Source organism: Eupeodes corollae, chromosome 2 (genome assembly GCF_945859685.1).
Source record: "Eupeodes corollae chromosome 2, idEupCoro1.1, whole genome shotgun sequence".
NCBI lineage: Eukaryota > Metazoa > Arthropoda > Insecta > Diptera > Syrphidae > Eupeodes > Eupeodes corollae.
This window is the reverse complement of record NC_079148.1, coordinates 26,634,498-26,653,118: the sequence shown is the minus strand read 5'-3', so window position 1 is coordinate 26,653,118 and position 18,621 is coordinate 26,634,498. Positions and strand designations below refer to the sequence as shown.

The 18,621-nt window shown below is 32.6% G+C and overlaps 2 protein-coding genes across 5 annotated transcripts in view; both read right to left on the bottom strand.

Moving 5' to 3' along the window:
* Window positions 1-277: 277 nt before the first annotated feature.
* Window positions 278-8,432, bottom strand: LOC129947400 (SUMO-conjugating enzyme UBC9-B). The gene is made up of 4 exons (XM_056057940.1): window positions 8,115-8,432; window positions 7,932-8,015; window positions 702-964; window positions 278-623 (listed from the first exon to the last, which is right to left on the bottom strand). Exons 1-4 carry the CDS (start codon window positions 8,178-8,180, stop codon window positions 557-559), a joined length of 480 nt encoding a protein of 159 aa, XP_055913915.1. The 5' UTR covers window positions 8,181-8,432; the 3' UTR covers window positions 278-556.
* A 6,887-nt stretch (window positions 8,433-15,319) lies between these two features.
* The window catches only part of LOC129947460 (uncharacterized), a 179,828-nt gene continuing 176,526 nt past the window's right edge, over window positions 15,320-18,621 (bottom strand). For all 4 annotated transcript variants that reach the window (XM_056058023.1, XM_056058020.1, XM_056058022.1 and 1 more), the window contains one exon: window positions 15,320-17,443. In XM_056058023.1, the coding sequence (XP_055913998.1) occupies window positions 16,390-17,443 (1,054 nt within the window). In that variant the 3' untranslated portion in view covers window positions 15,320-16,389. The remainder of the gene's footprint in view (window positions 17,444-18,621) is intronic.

Genomic DNA, 18,621 nt, shown 5'->3' with positions numbered 1-18,621 from the left:
TTTATTGGAAAGTAAAAAAAGAATATAACGTAAACTTTTCATCTGACCTTGCGTGTACGTACATTTTATGAAATTAATATTTTGTTTTATTCAATCTTGTTTTTTTTTTTGTTGTCGATTAATAAAAATAATAATTATATATATACTCTAATTTGTAATTTTCATTCAATTCGAATAGTATTAAAAAATAAATAAAAAGCCATTTTACTTTTACGAGAAATATCAACATTAATTTTTTGTTTGTTTTATGATTAAAATGACTTAATAATTTACAAGGTTGAATTTAATGTTTGTTGTTTTTATTTATTTTAGCTTTTGTTTTTGTATTTGTTGCAGTTGTTGTTTTTGTCAGTACAATTTAAACATCAAGAATTAAGGGTATGTATCTGTATATTTTTGTTGTTTTGTTTTTTTTTTTAATTAATATTATTTTTAATTTTTTTAATTTTATATAAATTTAATATGTTTCGCTTTAGAGTAGTGCTTTGACATTAAAGGAATACTCTCCTCTTCAAATTAAATGTATTTTGAATGTTTAAAATATATATTTATTTTATTATTCTGTAGCAGCCATAGCTCTGGCTTGTGCTCGGACACGTTTCTCATATTCCAAGCGGTTTTGACTGTAAATTAAACAAAAAGAAAACAAGATTTAATTAAAAAAATATTTACAAAAAAAAATAATTAAACAAATAACTTACCAATAAATTGTATAAGCTTCAGCTTGCGCGGGATCCTTAATATTAGGCTCATTTAGTAGGTCTTGGATACCTAAAAGAATTTGTTTAATGGTAATTGCTGGACGCCAATCTTTTTCTTCGTCCAATAATGATAAGCAAACTGTACCGGATGGATACACATTTGGATGGAAAAGTGGCGGCTCAAATTTGCATTTTGGTGGACTTGTTGGGTAATCGTCTTTGAAAATCATACGAAGTTTATACAAACCTCCTTCCCACGGAGTCTAAAACAAAAATTAATAAAAGAAAAACTAAATAAGATATGTGTTATTTGAAAAAGAAAATTCGTCTATTTTTTTTTACATTAATATTTGGGAAACCTGCAACTAATTTAGTATTGAAAATGCACTGTGAAATGCACCGTTAGTTTTTATAGCAATTTTTTAATACTAGTTTCTGGTTAACTTATAAGCCTATTCTGCTATTCATCATGTTTGGAATAATATCCCCAGCCAGTACATAGAAAACCTTATGAACTCCATGGCGTATCGATGTGCTGCCGTCATAAAAAATAAAGGATATGCCACTAAATATTGAAATTTAAATAGTTTTAAAGATTGTGTTTGTGAAATGTGCTTTAGTTTTTTCCAATCGTTTTTCATAAAAATTCTAAATATTTTGTAATATTTTAAATATGTAAATAATTATAGCAAATCTTAACACTGTTAATTTAAAACAAAAATATTATTATTTAAAATAAATACAAAAAAAATAATTTTATATCTTAATTTTTAGTTTTATTTGACTTTTTCCAAAATGAAACGATTTCGTGCTTTAGTTTTGACCGACACTGTATATATAAGTCGATTCCCATCGACTAACCTTTCTCAATATCAAAAAACAAACTTCACGCAACATGTATATAAACAAATCATACAAAAGCAAAGCTTGTGACATCGACATTACTTTACAATAATTTAATCAACATGTATTTTCTTCCTTAAAGATATGCTGGGTTGTTAATTTGTTTCGCTGAATAGAACAAAATTTGTTTTCTCTCCCGTTTCCTCTTCTACTTCTCGATAGGCGCGTGCTTCTTAATTCATCCAACGCTTTCTTAAGCATAGAAATAACCCGATGTTCACCGACTTTCATGAAGTACACTGCCGGTCAAAAGTTTGAGACCACCTTCGAAGGGTTGCTTTATTTGTACCTCGCTCTTGGTGCATTGTTAACTTAGACCTTTCATAAAAGGTGCAAGTGAAAAAACCCCAGATATTAATCCTTTTCTGTAAATTATGAGGAATTTTGTGAAAAAAGTAAAAAAAAAAACCAGTATTGGGTTTTTAGCATCTATTTGGATTTCTCAAAGTTATTATTTTGTATGACTTTTTACATTCAATTTGGAATTTTTTTATGACTGGGGTAATATGAAAGGTTAAAAAAATGTAAAATTTGAATAGCTGCATATTCAGGATTTTGTATATAATGCTCGGTTTGATCCAATTTAAATTTATTTGAGACTGTGATCTTCTCCAGTAAACAAAGTTCGCATTATGGGAAAAGTTAAGGAATTAACTATTGACATTCGATCTGCGATTATGACACTTATTGAAGAAGGCTGTTCGCAAAGAGAAATCGCCACAAAACTGAAGATATCCAAAGGAGTAGTTCACAGGACCATAAAGCGTTACTCTAGTACCGGCGGTTTTAAGGATAAATCGAGGTCAGGACGACCTAGAGTTACGACGAAAACCGAAGATCTGCATATCATCACCATAAACAAGCGTTCTAGGAAGAAAACAGCACCAGAAATACGCGCCGAGATCAATGGAATCCGGGAAGAACCATTATCTGTATCAACGATACAACGAAGGCTAAGGCATGCTGGATTTTTTGGCCGCGTTGCAGTGCGGAAACCACTTCTACGATCCCAAAACAAGATCAAACGGTTGGAATGAGCCAAAACCCATAAGGATTGGACAGATGAAGACTTCAACAGAATCTTATGGACCGATGAGTCCAAGTTTGAGATATTTGGCTCAAATCGCAGAGTGTACGTCAGGCGCAGTGCTGAACAGAAGATGCTACCAGACTGTTTGGTCCCAAATGTAAAGCATGGAGGCGGTTTATTAATGGTGTAGAAAGTGTGATCGGAAGAATGGAAAGAAAGAAGTCTATAAAACTATATTGGAAGACCACGTTTTGGTATCAGGACTCCGATTAATCGGTGAAGGTTTTGTATTCCAGCAAGACAATGATCCAAAACACACTTCAAAACTTTGCCGGGGATACCTGAAACAAAAAGAAGATGAGGAAATTCTAAAAGTAATGGTATGGCCATCGCAGTCTCCAGATATTAACACCATAGAGCTCTTATGGGAAGAGCTTGACAGAAATGTCCGGAATCACCACATAACATCGGAATCTGCTCTTTGGGAAACTCTACAAAAATGCTGGAATAATATTCCACAAAAAAAAAAATACAAAACCTTGTAAGAAGATTGCCCAGAATTGTAAAAAAAATTATTGAATTTAAAGGAGGGTTTTTTGATGAAAACTCAATTTAGAGCTTTTATTGGTTTTTAAAATAAATAATTCATGTTTAAACTAACAAACAAAACTAGTTTATATTTTTCTATCATTTACAACTAGACATGCTCTTCACTTTTTTCACGTATTAACTTCAGTTTAGGGGTTAAAACTCGATATTTCTCAAATTTCAGAGGTGGTCTCAAACTTTTGACCGGTAGTGTATGTATCTGAAAATTCAGTTGCTTGTGCAAAAAACAAACAAGAGTGTTGGAAATGGAGAAATACGCATTGTGCATGTCAGGTTGAGCCTAAGCAAGGCAGTAAGTTGACGCACTACACTTGTTATTCATTTTCATAGAGCAAACAAAAATTCAACCATTCTGTATAGAAAAAAAGACAAACGTAACCCGTCTCCTATGGACTGATTGGATATTTTCCTTCATTCTCGGCGGATGAAGTTAGATTGCTGTTTGACAGATTTTCTGTTAGATGAAAATAATGACTTTGGGAAACTTAATTTCTATAAGAAAAAAAAAAGTTAAAGAAATAAGACGCTCTACCCCTCCTTTGAGCTTATCTATTACATTAGAAAGCAAAGATTTTTATTTTTTTCTCACAACTATCTCCGAAGTTTTTTCGAAAACAGGTGTTCTTTTCAATTTGATTCAAAATAAATAAACGGATGTTGAAATCGAAAAAAGAGAAATAGAATGTTTTGGGCCTTGGCTTGGCTCTGATTCATAGAGAAATTTGAAACGGTTGAACGGAGAACCGACACGAAAAAGATAATTACTTGAAACAGATTCAAAAACGCGCTATAAACGCTTTTTTATAGAAATTAAAGATAATATTATAGGTCAACTTAATATAAGATATAAATCTTTTATTTTAATTTGAGTAGATTGTTTTTAACTCTTCCGATAAGTGTTGCTTCAGTTGAGAGATCTTTTTCAGCAAGTAAATTTCTGATATTTTTTCTAGTCCCTCCACTGCTATGAGGTATTCTTCTATTCACGTGAAAGAATTCATTCTATACATTCAGATCCGCATACAAAATGCAGCGGATTTTTCATTTGATGTCTGGTTTGTTAATTTTTGTAAGCAAAATGAAAGTGAAAACTAATACATTGCTAAATTTAGAATATTTGTTTTATAAATAAAAGAATATTAACATTTTTAGGGGAAGGAAGACACTTTTTAACATTTCTCCAAAGGTCTCTGTTTGAGGATTCTCTTATTTCTCTGCTTACAATTCTAATAAAAATTGAAATACTGCTCATTTCGAAAAATTTATCTGTTTAGGTGGATTGTTTAAACTTAATTTTTCTATGAATTAAAACAATTTATCCAACATTCCCAAGATTTTTACATAAACAGCTGTTTATTTGATTGTCAAATTGGTTTGGGATAATGTAGTTCACCCGATGGATAGCAGAATGCAAAGGCAGTATGAAAGGGAATCGAATATATGATCCACGTGAATAGCAGAATAGGGCTGTTAGATTTGATCTCAAGAGTTGTCGCAGCTGTTGCGCAAGTGTTTAAAGGATTTAAGTAGCAAAATTGTAAAAATCAACAATATGCAGGAAGGAGCATAAACGTTAGGAATGTGAGATAAACTAAAAGTTAGTTACACACCGTTTAGAAGAGTATTGTCATACAAACAAATTTTGTAGTAGGATGAAAAATTGTTTCATAGTTTAGTTTTTATACAGTGAAACATTTTGATGATTCTTAGTTTTTTAAAAGTATGCTCAGCAAAAAAGCACACAGAAAAGTTCGTAAAGAAAAAAATCGTCACATTTCAGGGCTGAACAAAAAAAACATGAGTTTGTTTTTGATTTAACAATTTTTGTAGGCACCTGAAAAATTATATTAAATGTAAATTAATTGCAAAACGAAGGGAACGACACATCAAGCATCAATCAAAAAGTTATAACATTTAATTGAGAGAGTTGTTTTGAGGTGGTGATGGATGCAGTTGTGCTGTTGGCAGCGGTAGCGGAAGAGGGGCGGTGGTGTTGATGATGGCGGCGACGGTTGTGATGACGGTAAAGTTGTCACCTAGGTTTGATTTTGACGAGTTAGATGCGTTAGGAGGTGGTGTGTGCAACTGAAGAGAATTTATTTGGAGTAGTACGAGATACAGATCCCCACCTCTTTGTAGTACAACTAGGACATCTCCAGCTTGCTCTGGAATTTTAAATAAAATCAAGATCGTTTGCAGTGATTTTTGCACATTTTCCATGAGATTATTTAGAACAGTTACTACACCTGACTTTAAGGTCGTTTCTTTCTACCTTTTTTTTAATGCACACCACATTCTCGGTATTTTAGAATGTAGAAATATAAATACAACAATTAGGGAAATTTAGTCAAAAAAAAACCTTCCGATAATGAGTGTACCCCTGAAAACGTCACAAAGAGAGAGCCTTAGAGACTGATGGTTTTCCATCCCTGACAACAGTTTTCGCACACAGGAATGGTTGGAAGTTGTCAGTCACCAGGCCCAAGTTCTCAAACGGACTGTTGAGCCACCCAATTTATTTTTTTGATGGTTTTCATGAAAACCGCTAAAAACAAGTCCTCAAAACACTCATACTGATCGTTGCTCAGCTGATAACGATGTGATGCTGATTTAAGCTGGCCATAGACGATGAACATGTTGGTGTTGGGCTTAAAATTATTCGTGTATGGGCATGTTGGCCAACAAATCGACGGTTTATGAAATATTTTGTAAACCGGGAAGTTGTGGCTAAGATGAAGCCATAAAATGGAAAAATAAATAAATTATAATTTATTATATTATCGCACATCTTGACTTGACGACGTCACACGAAAAATGAAGTTTTTAAACATGTTGGGCCGTGTATGGCGAACAGCTGCCCAACAAATCACACCAACATCTTCATCGTCTGTGGCTAGGCTTTACAAAAAGTTTTACGTTTAAAACCAACTTTTGCTTTATGATGGATGTAACACTAATTAAAACTTTAATGAAGCGTTGTTCTTTTTTAAGCGTAAAGAAAAAGGTACAAAATTTAAAGTGACCGGCACAGTTAAGGCTGGAATACCATATCCTTTTCATGACAAATTCATACATTTGCGATTATATGTCCGATACAATAATTTCAAGATTTCCATCTGTAATGACTTAAATCAATGATGGATTATTGAATCAGACCTTCTTTTTTACGTGACGCAAAAGAAAGTGTAAGGTGTCAAATCACAAAACTTCGTCGACCAATTGTGTTCACCTTTTCAAGAAATAACACCCTAGTTGTTCAAAATTTTCAACATATTTGTAGCTAATTCAATTTTAAAGAGTGTATAGTTCAATTTTTAGTAATAAATTCGCTTGTCAAAAACTCGGCATATTCAAAATTAAACCTGTTATTGGAAAACTCTTTACATACCGAAATACGAGTAAAACAACTTTAGTGTAAAAAAGATGTGAAACTTATTATTTGTTATAATTAGCGCACACAGGATTTTTGTTACTTTCGTTATCTCAAAAAGTGCGAGCATGTGGAAAGGGAGAGGATGTTAAAGGCGATTTGAGTGTACTTTGTTTGTTTTGAGATCGTGAATATTGCAATGACTGGGAAAAACAATGCTCTTAGGTATTACAAATTCGCGGAGTATGGCTATAGAACGAATCTTATTACTTGAAAGTACGACAGAAGTTGGGCTCGAAGGTATATTGATGAGCAAGGTGATGAATAAAACCGGCTATCTCGCAGGTCTGTTATAAAAACGTTAAACAAGGATGAGACTAGAGAAAATAAAGGACGGTGTTCAAGCAACGCAAATTAATCACCGATGTTTTAAACCCCAATTTATTGCAATACTGTTCGACTTTCAAATTATTTGTTTTTGAATCTGAAAAAAAAAAACTTTTTTTTTTGTTGTATTTATTTTAAACTAGTTTTAAAGTTGCGAACTTTGAATGCCGAAATATTTAGCAATAATATTTATCTATGCAAATATCTGAGACTCGCAATTTTTCCATAAACTAGTTTTGCTTTATTTTGGAATGCAACGATGTGAAACGCAATTTCTTTTTTATGGATGCTGCTAGCCTTAAAATGTAAAAACACAACAAAGAATAGGTTGCAAAAAATACAAAACACTTTAGAATCTAGTTTCTACTTTTTTTTAAATTATATAGATACATAGTTAGTTTTTTTTATAAATTTTTAAAGACTGTTTCCGTTCGACCAAAATGTATCGTGATGCTTCTTTCATCGATATCGATTCGATCTTGAAGATACAAACAAAACTTCAAGTTCAAAAAATACATACATATTTACACATGCATAACTTGAATTCATGTTTATACTCGATCCCTGAGTAATTCTTTATTCAAGGTCAGGAATTTGAATCAATTAAAGGGCTTACAACAAAACAAAAAAAAAAGAAGATAAAAACACTGCACGTACCAAGCGCCACGCATCTACCCTCAGCACGCCTGCACACAATCAACCATACAAGGCTGGAAAATTGGAAAGCTTAACTCAATCAAAAATATGATGCTTTTTTATTACAAAACGTAGACTAAAAAATTAATCAAAGACAAGTTTAACAAGTAGCCTCTCGCGTCAAAAAGAAGACTGCAAAGTTTTAACATTTTTTTTTTCGTATTTTGATCTTCATTTTCTACTAAAGTTAAACGAACAAATAATTAACGGATAAAAAAAAGTATATAAAACTTACCCCCTTCTTTCCGGGAATAGCACATTCCCAGATCATTAAATTTAATGTTCCATCGGGATTTTTTGTTGGTCTAGCTACGAAGCCCTAAATATTTCACCAAAAGAAAAATTAAATGTTTTTTTTATTGTATTAGTAACAGAACAACAAATTCACAAACTAGATTTTGGAAAAAGAATAACTCACGAATGGATGATCCTTACGCCACGCTTTCCTTTCCTCACCGAGTCGAGCCACAGCAATGCCTGACATTTTTCTTTTATCTTATATTCTTTTTCTTTGTTGAATTAGTGGGGGCTTCTTTATTTTGTTTGAATTAAGTGCAATTAAAACTTCCGCAGGCAATTGAATACTTGCGGAAATATATTTAAATTTTATAGTTTAACACTAGAATGTGATTAATGATTAATAATACTTTGATTTGATGAGCTAAATTAAAAAAAATTGCGAACACGGCTTTTCACGGTTTCTGCAGTTTGCTCATAGCAGCTGTCAAAGAATATGGCGTCAGAAAAATGGCGGGTATAAAATGCATACAGTTGTCCTATTCTTTTCGCTGAGTTTGAAAAAATAGTCGGACATCTAGTGGGAAATAGGTGAAACATTGGTTGAATTAGTGTTTAAGTCAGAGCTTACAGTTTCACAGCGAAAAATAAAATGCTTAAGGGTTAACTACATTCAGAATATTTTCTTAAAGATATAACAACTATATATATAATGGACATTGGCCTACTAGACATGGACCTTAGTAGCCAATTTCGCGTCGGTGGTAATTTATTCCTTTCTCCATGATTTCACTGAACCTACATAAATGGTCAGCGGAAATATGGAGTAATTTTTGAACTGGATTTGTGTGTTTTGTTTATTTTGTCCTTAGTTTCTTAATAAAATGAGATTGTTCAGTTCAAGGAACAAAAAGTTGCGTTTTAAAGATAGTTAAAGTACAAACCTGGATCTTCACGTTGTTAATACTTTATCTTGGCTCAACTTTTCATTACCACAGCATGAATTTCGACTCGCGTTTTTTTATTCGATAGATATGTACAAATAAATAATATCCATAGCAATTTTAGAGCGAGGAAACATTTATTTCTATTTTAAATTAATTTTCACAGTTCACTTTTTACATACCAAACACGGAAAAATGGTTGATTTTGACATTTCTTCCCTGCTTTTTGCTCAGTGTTGCCATACTTGTTTTTTTTCTTAGTGATCTTTTATTTTAGTGCTTAAATGAAAAAGTACTTTGCATATACCCGAACTCGCACCCACACCAAATCCTATAGTGATCCCAAGAAGGGGTGGTCAATTCAAAAGAACTTGTTTTAGACTCAAAAAATGAAACACAAAAAGTAGGGTTAAGTCCGAAAAAGAAAATATTTTTCTCTATGACTTTAAGGTGTTTCCTCGCCTTAATATTTAAAACATGTTCTATTGAGAGCCCTACCTAACTGTAAACAAAAATCAAATCAAACAAAGGAAATTCGAGCTGCGGAAATATAAAACCGCCAAATTATCTTTGTTTCAAAAATAACATACTTGTGCTAATATGGTATATAAATTTTTTCAGACAAAAATAATTTGTCAACCTACTTTGAAAAATGTATAGCAAGTTGTAGTTTCATCATTGTACTCTGCAGAGGTTCATCCAGATTGTTTAACACCGGCTGTCAAATTTTGTATTGATGAAAAAATTTGTGAGTAAAAAGTTTTGTTCTTCTCAAATTATTTGTGAAAACGAAATGAATTTTAACCAATTCAAATTGATGTTAACGTAACACTAGCTCGTCTAGAAAAAGAGTTTCAACTGAAGTTATGCGGGCGGGTGGAATGGGCTCAGAACTCCTCTTTGTTCACTTCCGAATAATTCACTAAAATAAAAATTTATTTTATTTAAAACATTTTCTTCTTCTTTAACAACAAATTCAACCCAAAATACTGAGCTTATGACTATTGATTCTGTTGGCTAAATGTGCCTTCAGAATCGCCATATATTGTACAAGCAACTTAAATGCGGGGTTGCGAAGATTCTGAACGATTTCGTGTGGGTCCTTATAGCCGGAGCAGAAAGGGTCAATTCAAAGTTCCAGATTCGTACCAAAATCACACTCATCCAAAGCTATCACTGAAACTGTTATGATGGGCTGCAATTTCTCCATGATTATCTCTTTGGCTTCTTCCTTTGAGGACTCGCCTGGTTTGTCTAATGCAGTGAATTATCGCCTTTCTCATACCTCCCAAATCCTTGTGATTGAACAGAGTTACCGGAAAGTCTTTCTCCAGGTAGTAAGCGAAAGCGTCGAAGTTCGATGACACATCCCTTGGAAACGTCATTACGAACTAAGAGCAAGTCTTCCTCGTCCTAAAGAACCGCCAGTGCCGCAAATAGTTACCGGGGATTTTATTCTCGACGTTAGAAAATTTGCCCTCAATTTTTTCTGTTGCCACGCAGCACCCCCAAAGTTTTGTTTTTTTTTCTCTTCCATGTTCTGTAAATAAAAAACAAAGAGAAATAATTCTTATTAACTTCCCATAGGAAGTTATTGTAATGGGTCCGATTTGTCAAATTGAAAATTTTGACATTTCTCGACGTTTCAAGGTCAATAGAGTCGAAATAAAAGATTTTTAGAAAGATGTCTGTGCGTGCGTGTGTACGTACGTTCGTACGTCCGTACGTCCGTACGTTCGCGACGTTTTTTTCGTTGTCCATAGCTCAAGAACCAGAAGAGATATCGACTCCAAATAAATTTTGTTATACAGATAATAAGGCAGAAAGATGCAGAAAGGGCTCTCAAGAAAATTGCGTGGGTGGTTTTTTTACCATAGCAGTTTAAAAAAAAGGTGAAAATTTTGGTTAACCCTAAATATCTTACGAACCAAAAACGTTAGAGACTTGAATTAAATTTTATATAATAAACTTTAACGTGATCTCAGAGACGTATATTTTTTGAAAAAAAAAACTATCTAACGGTTTTTTTTATAAATCAAAAAAACTGAAAAAAAAAATGTGTCACCTCCAAAATTTAACGACTAAAATATAATTTCATCTCCAAAACAATTTTGAGCAACGGAGAACAATGTTTTTGAAATCTGAAAAAATTTTGAGAAAAATCGAATTGACAGTTTTTTTATAAAAAATAAAAATCTAAAAAAAACATTACTCAAAGTTGGTAAAAATTGAATATCGATACAAATATCTTTTCAAAAACTTGAAATTTAGGCTTCAAACTTATGTCATCTTATAACAAATATTGTTTTCAACATTCGCTAAAATTTTGAAAAAAATCGAATTGACAGTTTTTTTACAAAAAAATAAAAAACCTAAAAAAAAATTAATAAAAGTTGGTAAAAATTCATTTCCGACTCAAATATCTTTTCAAAACTTTGAGATATTGGCTTAAATTCACTTTTATCTTTCAAAAAATATTGTTGTCAACATTCAGTAAAATTTTGAATAAAATCGAATTGACAGTTTTTTTACAAAAAATTAAAAACCGAAAAAAAATTATTAAAAGTTGGTAAAAATTGATTTTCGACTTAAATATCTTTTCAAAACTTTTAAATATTGGCTTCAAACTAATTTTATCTTATAAGAAATATTGTTTTCAACATTCGGTAAAATTTTGAGAAAAATCGAATTGACAGGTTTTTTTACAAAAAAATAAAAACCTAAAAAAAAATGTATAAAAGTTGGTAAAAATTGACTTTTGACTCAAATATCTCTTCAAAAATTTTAAATATTGGCTTCAAACTAATTTTATCTTATAAGAAATATTATTTTCAACATTTGGTAAAATGTTTGAAAAATTCAAATTGACAGTTTTTTTTACAAAAAATAAAACTCTAAAAAAAAACAATACTAAAACTTGGTAAAAATTTACTTTCGGTTCAAATAGCTTTTCAAAAATTAAAAATATTGGCTTCAAACTTATTTTATTTCGTAGAAAATATTGTTTTTAATGTTCAGTAATTTTCATAAAGTTTTTTCATAAAAAAATAAAATCTACAAAAAATAGTACGCAAATTTGGTAAAATTGATACGAGTACATATAGACAAACATTTAAGCAAGACAAATCGACAGACGGGATGGGAAGTTATCAGTGTGGGTCGCATCCCAGCCTCTTTTTTTGTAAAGAAATTGTACAAATAATATTACTTACCACGATCAAATGTATGTATTTCAAAATGAAATAATTGTTTTGACATCAGCCATCAGCTGTTGTTTTTACATTAATTTGAGCGCTGAATGTTTCAAAAAGGTTTGTTTGTTTAGTTCAACTTAAATTCCTACTATTTTTAGAGAGGTTTTATATAAAACTTGTTGTTTACGAAAACTTGTAGTTTACCAAAAATGTATGGGAAAACTTAAGTTTTCGATGTAGATTTTCGGCGAAAACCGGGTTTTAGAATTGGAACTATAATAGGCATAAGCTAGCATATGCGCGCATAAGTAAACGTGCGAATGCAAAGAATCTCAATACGAGTGAACATAATGGATTCTAGCTCCGTTTCGTTCAATTTTTCTCAGGTTCGTTAACTTTAGCAAGAGCAATCCCAGTCGCATAAGTAAAATCTCACATGTAGATACGTGAGCAAAATTGCATTATGGCTATCCGCAGTAATTTCACAAACTTAAGTGAATATTCGTTTTGTTTTTGACATAAGCTTATGACTATTATAGTTGGGCCTTTATATGTCACTAACCATAATAGACGTTCTGTTCAGTTTCGTTAAATTTCGCTAACTTTCGTGCAATTACGCAAGTGCCATTTTAATGGCTCGAGCTTAAGCAAATGTCAAATTTGTTTAAGTTACTTGAATCCATCATTGTTACTTTTTGTTTAAGGATAACTTCTAATAACTTTGCGTTCAGTTTTGACATTAGCTTACTTTCGGTTAAGTCTATTATAGTTGGGCCATAAGTAAGCATCTGTCAACATTACCCCTGTTCTTTAGGATTCAATATTATATTGCAATGAGAAATTGCAAGCAAATCGTTCAAAAATTTTTCTTAGCCCTTCCAGTTGCTCGTTTGAGCCACAGTTTAATCCACGCGTTAAATCCCATGTATAAAGTTTGTTGGCTATGAAGAGTTTGTCGTCTTTCAGCTGGATTTTTACTCGGGGGAACTTTGCACGCAGAAACTTGGCAATTGGTAACAGCTTAGTTTTCCTACGACGTGTATTGTAGGGAAGGTCCTTATGCACATGGATCTGCTAGCCTTTTAAGTTTTTTGTGTTTCTCAGTATTTTCCAAGCAGCAGTACGAGAATTAAGTTTAACTATAATCATTGCAGTTCAACTTGTAGTAGCAGATACCGAATGAGCATATTCAACAACAGAGCTTGTGTCCGCAATGCCCAACAACCCAGCACAGTCCGACTTAGCTTTTTCGTTCATATCTGTGTTGGCTTCCAAAGGCATGTGAACTACAACGTTTGACTCCAGACTTTTTTGCAGCAAATGATCAATACGATCCTCCTATTCGTTGTTTCGCTGCTCCAGGCAAATGGTTTTGGCTGAAATATCGTCATATTTTGTTTTCAAGCCAGAGAGTTTAGCGTGTAAAATTTGAAAATCAGCCTTGAATGGGAGTTCGTTGATTAGCTGTTTGTTGCTTTCGTAAAGGATTTGCTTTAATGTATCGATTGTTATTGCTGTGGTACTCATTTTCGACTTTAAAGGTTCAGTTGCTGATAGAGGTGGATTTAAAATAAATAATCTACGCTTTTCCTCTCTATATTGTTCAGGTGAGATTTCAAATATACTCTTCTTATTTATTAGTTGAGGTTATAAATTTAATATGTAAACTAACCCGATTTAATTTTTCTTAATTTCTAAGACTTACGAGAAGGATTAGTTTTTTTGCAGAAATATTTGAACTTGCAACTTTTTGGTCAAATTTGTAAAATTTTGTGTGCACTTTTTCTTTAGTTTTTTTAGGAGCTTTTTCTCAAACAAATTACCACTTTGACAGATCAAATGTCAAATGTGTTTAGTTTGTTGCACACTACTCTACGATCACAGCAAACAAGTGTCAAACGTATCAACATCTAAAGGGCCCTACACACTATCATAAGTGATTCTTCTGCTGACAAAAATTAAATTGTCAAAATTGTGAAGGAATTTTAAGAGACTGGATTATTTATAAACATAAAAAGGTTTGTGCATCATCGTAAGTGAAAGTGTTGCCGAAGACCCGAATGTGGCGATTCCTGGTCGTTCTCAAGAATTAAGACTGTCTTATCGCACAATATGGCGTATTTTGCATTTGAATCTACAACTACATCCATAAGAAGTCCAGCTCACCCAACAACTGTTGCCAGCTGACCATTCACAACGTCGTAGATATGTCGAATGGTTACTTAACAACAGGCGGTGGACGGCGATTTTTCGAACAAAATTTTCTTCAGGGACGAAGCACATTTCTCACTATGTGCATATTTTAATAAACAAAATTGTAGTATTGGGGGTTCTGAGAATCCTCAAGTAATTAAAGAGAGGCCATACTCACTTAATCACTGTTTGGTGTACGTTTTAGCCCGGAGGTGTGATTGGACCTTTATGTTATGTTAGGTTAAAGTGGTTATCCAAGATGGAAATGGACACACTTAGGCCAGTTTAATGGCTCATTGTGATACCACATGAATCTTGATGCTTCCTCCTAAGCTCAATGGAACCAGTTTGAGTCCCTTACGAAACGTGTGAGAGGCTGATTATGCTGATGTGATTTAGAGCGCAGTTATTTACAAAATCAAAGAAAGAAAGAATTTCCTTTAACTGGGCAAATAGAACGCCGTAAGCTGACAGCGTTCTGTTTAACTTATAAGAATGCGGTGGGAAGTGGCTCGTTTTGGAGGTCCCTCCAGACCACGTTCTGTTTGACCAGGTTATGTACTTCAAAAGATTCCTTTTTGCTTTGAAACTGTTTGATTTATATGCATCTCTTTTTTGGCAGTTTCCTCAACTCGTAAACCCAGTAAAACAACCTAGATCCTAGTTCACGAAAACATCAAGGACCTTATTCCGGAAGCTTTAGTTGTATGTTCTAACGATTTTACAGTGTAGACAGAAAATTAAAGAACTCAAATAGACAAAGTTTGCATGCAAGAACTTTTGAGCTTTGTGAACAAACATAGTGTTTTGTCAAATCACATTAATTTGCATCCTCTTAATATCCACTAAATTGAAATTTGTTAAGCTTGAACTTTTCCTTATTGTGTTTATTTATTATTTCCGTTACTAACTCATTTTTGATTTAATTTTAAAGATACAAAATTACCATCACATTTTTCAAAAATTAGTTTGACAGCTACTTTGAAAATGACCCTTCTTTACTTTCTTTTATTTGTCTAACTGTTTTTATTTTTCAAAGAAACAAAAAAAGGCAATCTTTTTTGGCACTACAACTTTATTTTCTGTTCTTTTATTAATAATTTTTTCTTAGTTTAAGTTATTAAATTATTTTTATTTTTCAATAATTTGTTTGCATTGTTTCTCATTATTATTATTGTTTTAATAAAAGAAAACCATTTAAAAATTATATAATCCGTTACAAATTAGAAATAAAAAAATAAATTTTTGTTAAATATTTATTTAAAATTAAAAATTCTTAAATAAATGAAAGTCTATTGATATAAATTTATTTAATTAAAAAAAAAAAACATAATCATACTATCATAATTTTTGATAAATTATTATTATGTATTAAGTTTTAATAAAATTTCTACAATATTAATTAAGAGAAATGGATTACATTGAAGTTTTAGGATCGTCAGATAGTTTTAACAATTGCTTAAAATTACGACTGATTATAAGAGAGAAACGAGATTATTGTAAATACATTACTAATTGTTGATAATAATAATATTTGTTAGGAATGGTGCTGAACGTTTTCATTATTAATTAGTCTAAGGTGTTGTTTACATTTTGTATTTATAGTTAGTCAGGGGGTTTTTGTTCAAATTTAGAGTAGGATGCGATTGTTTAATTGCTACGTTACATCAAAGGAAACAAAAAATGAAAACAATGTATGGCGATCGATGGGTCAAATAAGAAAAGAATAAAACGAAAATTAGATACTCAATCATTACAACAAGTAATCATTACAAAAATACAATACAAATGGCAAATAATTATGTTTTAAGATTTTTTGTTTTCTGTCAAACCCACAGAGCAACAGTGTCAAAGAATTATGTATGACAGATCCAAGCAAGTACAAACAAACTTTACGCACAAATTCCAAAAACGAAAACATGCCAATAATAATCACGAAAGGTATTTAAAAAAAAATCTATGAGACTTTTTCTTTGAATAACGGCTTTTGATTTTCATTTGCTAACAACGTCAAATGAAACTAAAGTCAGTAAATTTTGAATTCTTCTGTTTTCGGTTTGATTTTTGAATGCTTCCTTGAATCTTTTCAAAATAATTGCTCCCGCCTGTTCTGCTCCCATAGTTTTTACTTCCGTCGAACTTCAATGATAGTGGAGCCGCCAACATTGCCAAAGCTGCGACGTTTGTGTTCGTCGATGTACTTTGGCATTGGATCACTGCGGTATTGGTGACTCTTGGTCACACTCTGTCTTTCCGAAGACTGAATTGTCTCAACACCGCGACCGTCCTTTGCGGGAATGGTCTTCTTGGAGAAAGTTTGAACGGTGTCAGTGATCGAAGGTCGATTGGGATCATCGGATCGAGTCGAATACTTGTAGGTCTCCGAATAGTCTTCAGTGCTGGAGCTTCCTCGTCTAATAATTTCAACGGCTGGAGATCTGGAAGCACCTCCTGGTGGAGAGGCATTCGGATCCCTGCCAGTTAGATGGGAATACTTGAATATATTTCTGGACGGTGAACCCCGGTCGGTTTCGTCACCATGAAGCGTTTTGTAGAGGTCAGGCGCTTGATCCCGAAGTCCCTCGAGGAAGACATTGCGTTTGCTATCGTTGATAGGTGCCGACGACAATCGCCTCTCACCCAAATTGCTCGAATAGTGCCGATCCGTTTCGTCAATCCGTGTTAGATCCTTTTGACTTCGACTTATCAGATTGACTATGGACGGACTTTTCAAGCCACTTTGCAATGGCGCATTCTCAGGAATATAGAGGTGGGGATTTGACTTGTACATGTTGCTGCTGCCGCCAATCGCACTATTATTGGAGTAATTGTTTTTCGTTAACTTTTCTATGTAAATGGGACTAGGATCATTGGTGCCGTTCAAACCGTAAACATTGAAACTTTTGCTTCGGTTAAGGGTTTTATATGTTCGAGCTGGTTTGGCAGGACCTGTATTCTGGGCTGGCTTAAGTTGATTGACAATTGAAACATTGATTTTGGAAGAATGATGTTGGGGTGGTTGATTGGTGGTGGCGTTGGTTGTTGATGGGGTCGTACGATGGTTTTCCAATTTACGGGGAAGAGTATGGGCACTACGGTAGTCATAATTTAGATCTGGTGTCGAACCAATGCGATGGTTGTTCTTTTGATATCGGCCAAGTGTGTTTGAAGTGATGTTTCTGAAATTTATAAGGTTAAAATTAGTTTTATTTATTATTTTAGGATGTTATTAAAAAAAGATCTTGAAATGAAAAGCTTATATAGGTCCCAATGTGTTCACAGTTAGGGAAAGCAGATTAAGTAAATAAATGTCAAATAAAGGCGTTCGAAAAGTTAGCTTAATAAAATGTGAAACGTCACAGTTTTATCACTCTTGTTATTTTGTTTATTTATTGCAAACACAAATAAATAGACAAAAGTGTGATATTGTTTAAGAAGAAAATTTTCGATACAAAAATGACATGACGAAATCATAAAGGAGAAAAAAAAGAAACAGGCTTTGTTGGTCGAAGCCAGTGAAGCTATTTGGAAGTTGGACCATAGGTTTCACAAAAAAATGTAAGCCTCTGGAGTAATATAGCTGCAGAAATGAAAAAAAATGTTCTATCTGCTCAACAAAATGTTAATAAATAGAATTCTTTTTCACTCTTTTGTTTACCAGCAGCTGACTGTCAGAACTTGTCAATTGTTTTTGACAGCTGACAGAACTCTCCACAAATATTTTTTCGCTGTGGTTTTCGTTTTCATTTTGCTCTGCACTTGGAGACCGCCGAAAAAAATCGTTTCACTTCAGCTGCGTACTAGGCTTAAAGCGAAACCACTGTCATTTTTAATAAAATTCCTGCTTTTTTTATTTTCCATTTGGCTTAAATGTCACACAATTAGTTAAATAGTGTACATACATACATCCATACATGCAAACGAAAGTACACTTTTGAATTATAAATATTGAATTTATATTTGTTGAATAGATATAGAAGTCTATGAAAGTCAAAGATTTCCAAGAGTGAAGAAAATAAGTGAAGTACTATTTTCAAGCTTGTATTTATGTCAAAATTTAATGAAAAAGTAAACATGGGAATAGTGCACAACCCAACTTATCTCTAGACTTCCTAAATTGGGTTTTTTTTTTCTTTAAATTGTCAACAAAAAATTAAGTATGACTGCCGAAATCGCAATTGGGCTATTAGTAGCCCAAATCACAATTTTACTATAAGTAGCCCAAATCTAATTTGGCCCACATTTTTCATATCACACATAAATGATATCAACAGAATATTTTTTTTATAAAATTATTCATTTATAGTTTTTATACAATTATTTTCTATGCACCAGACTCGTCAGACTGAGCTATTTA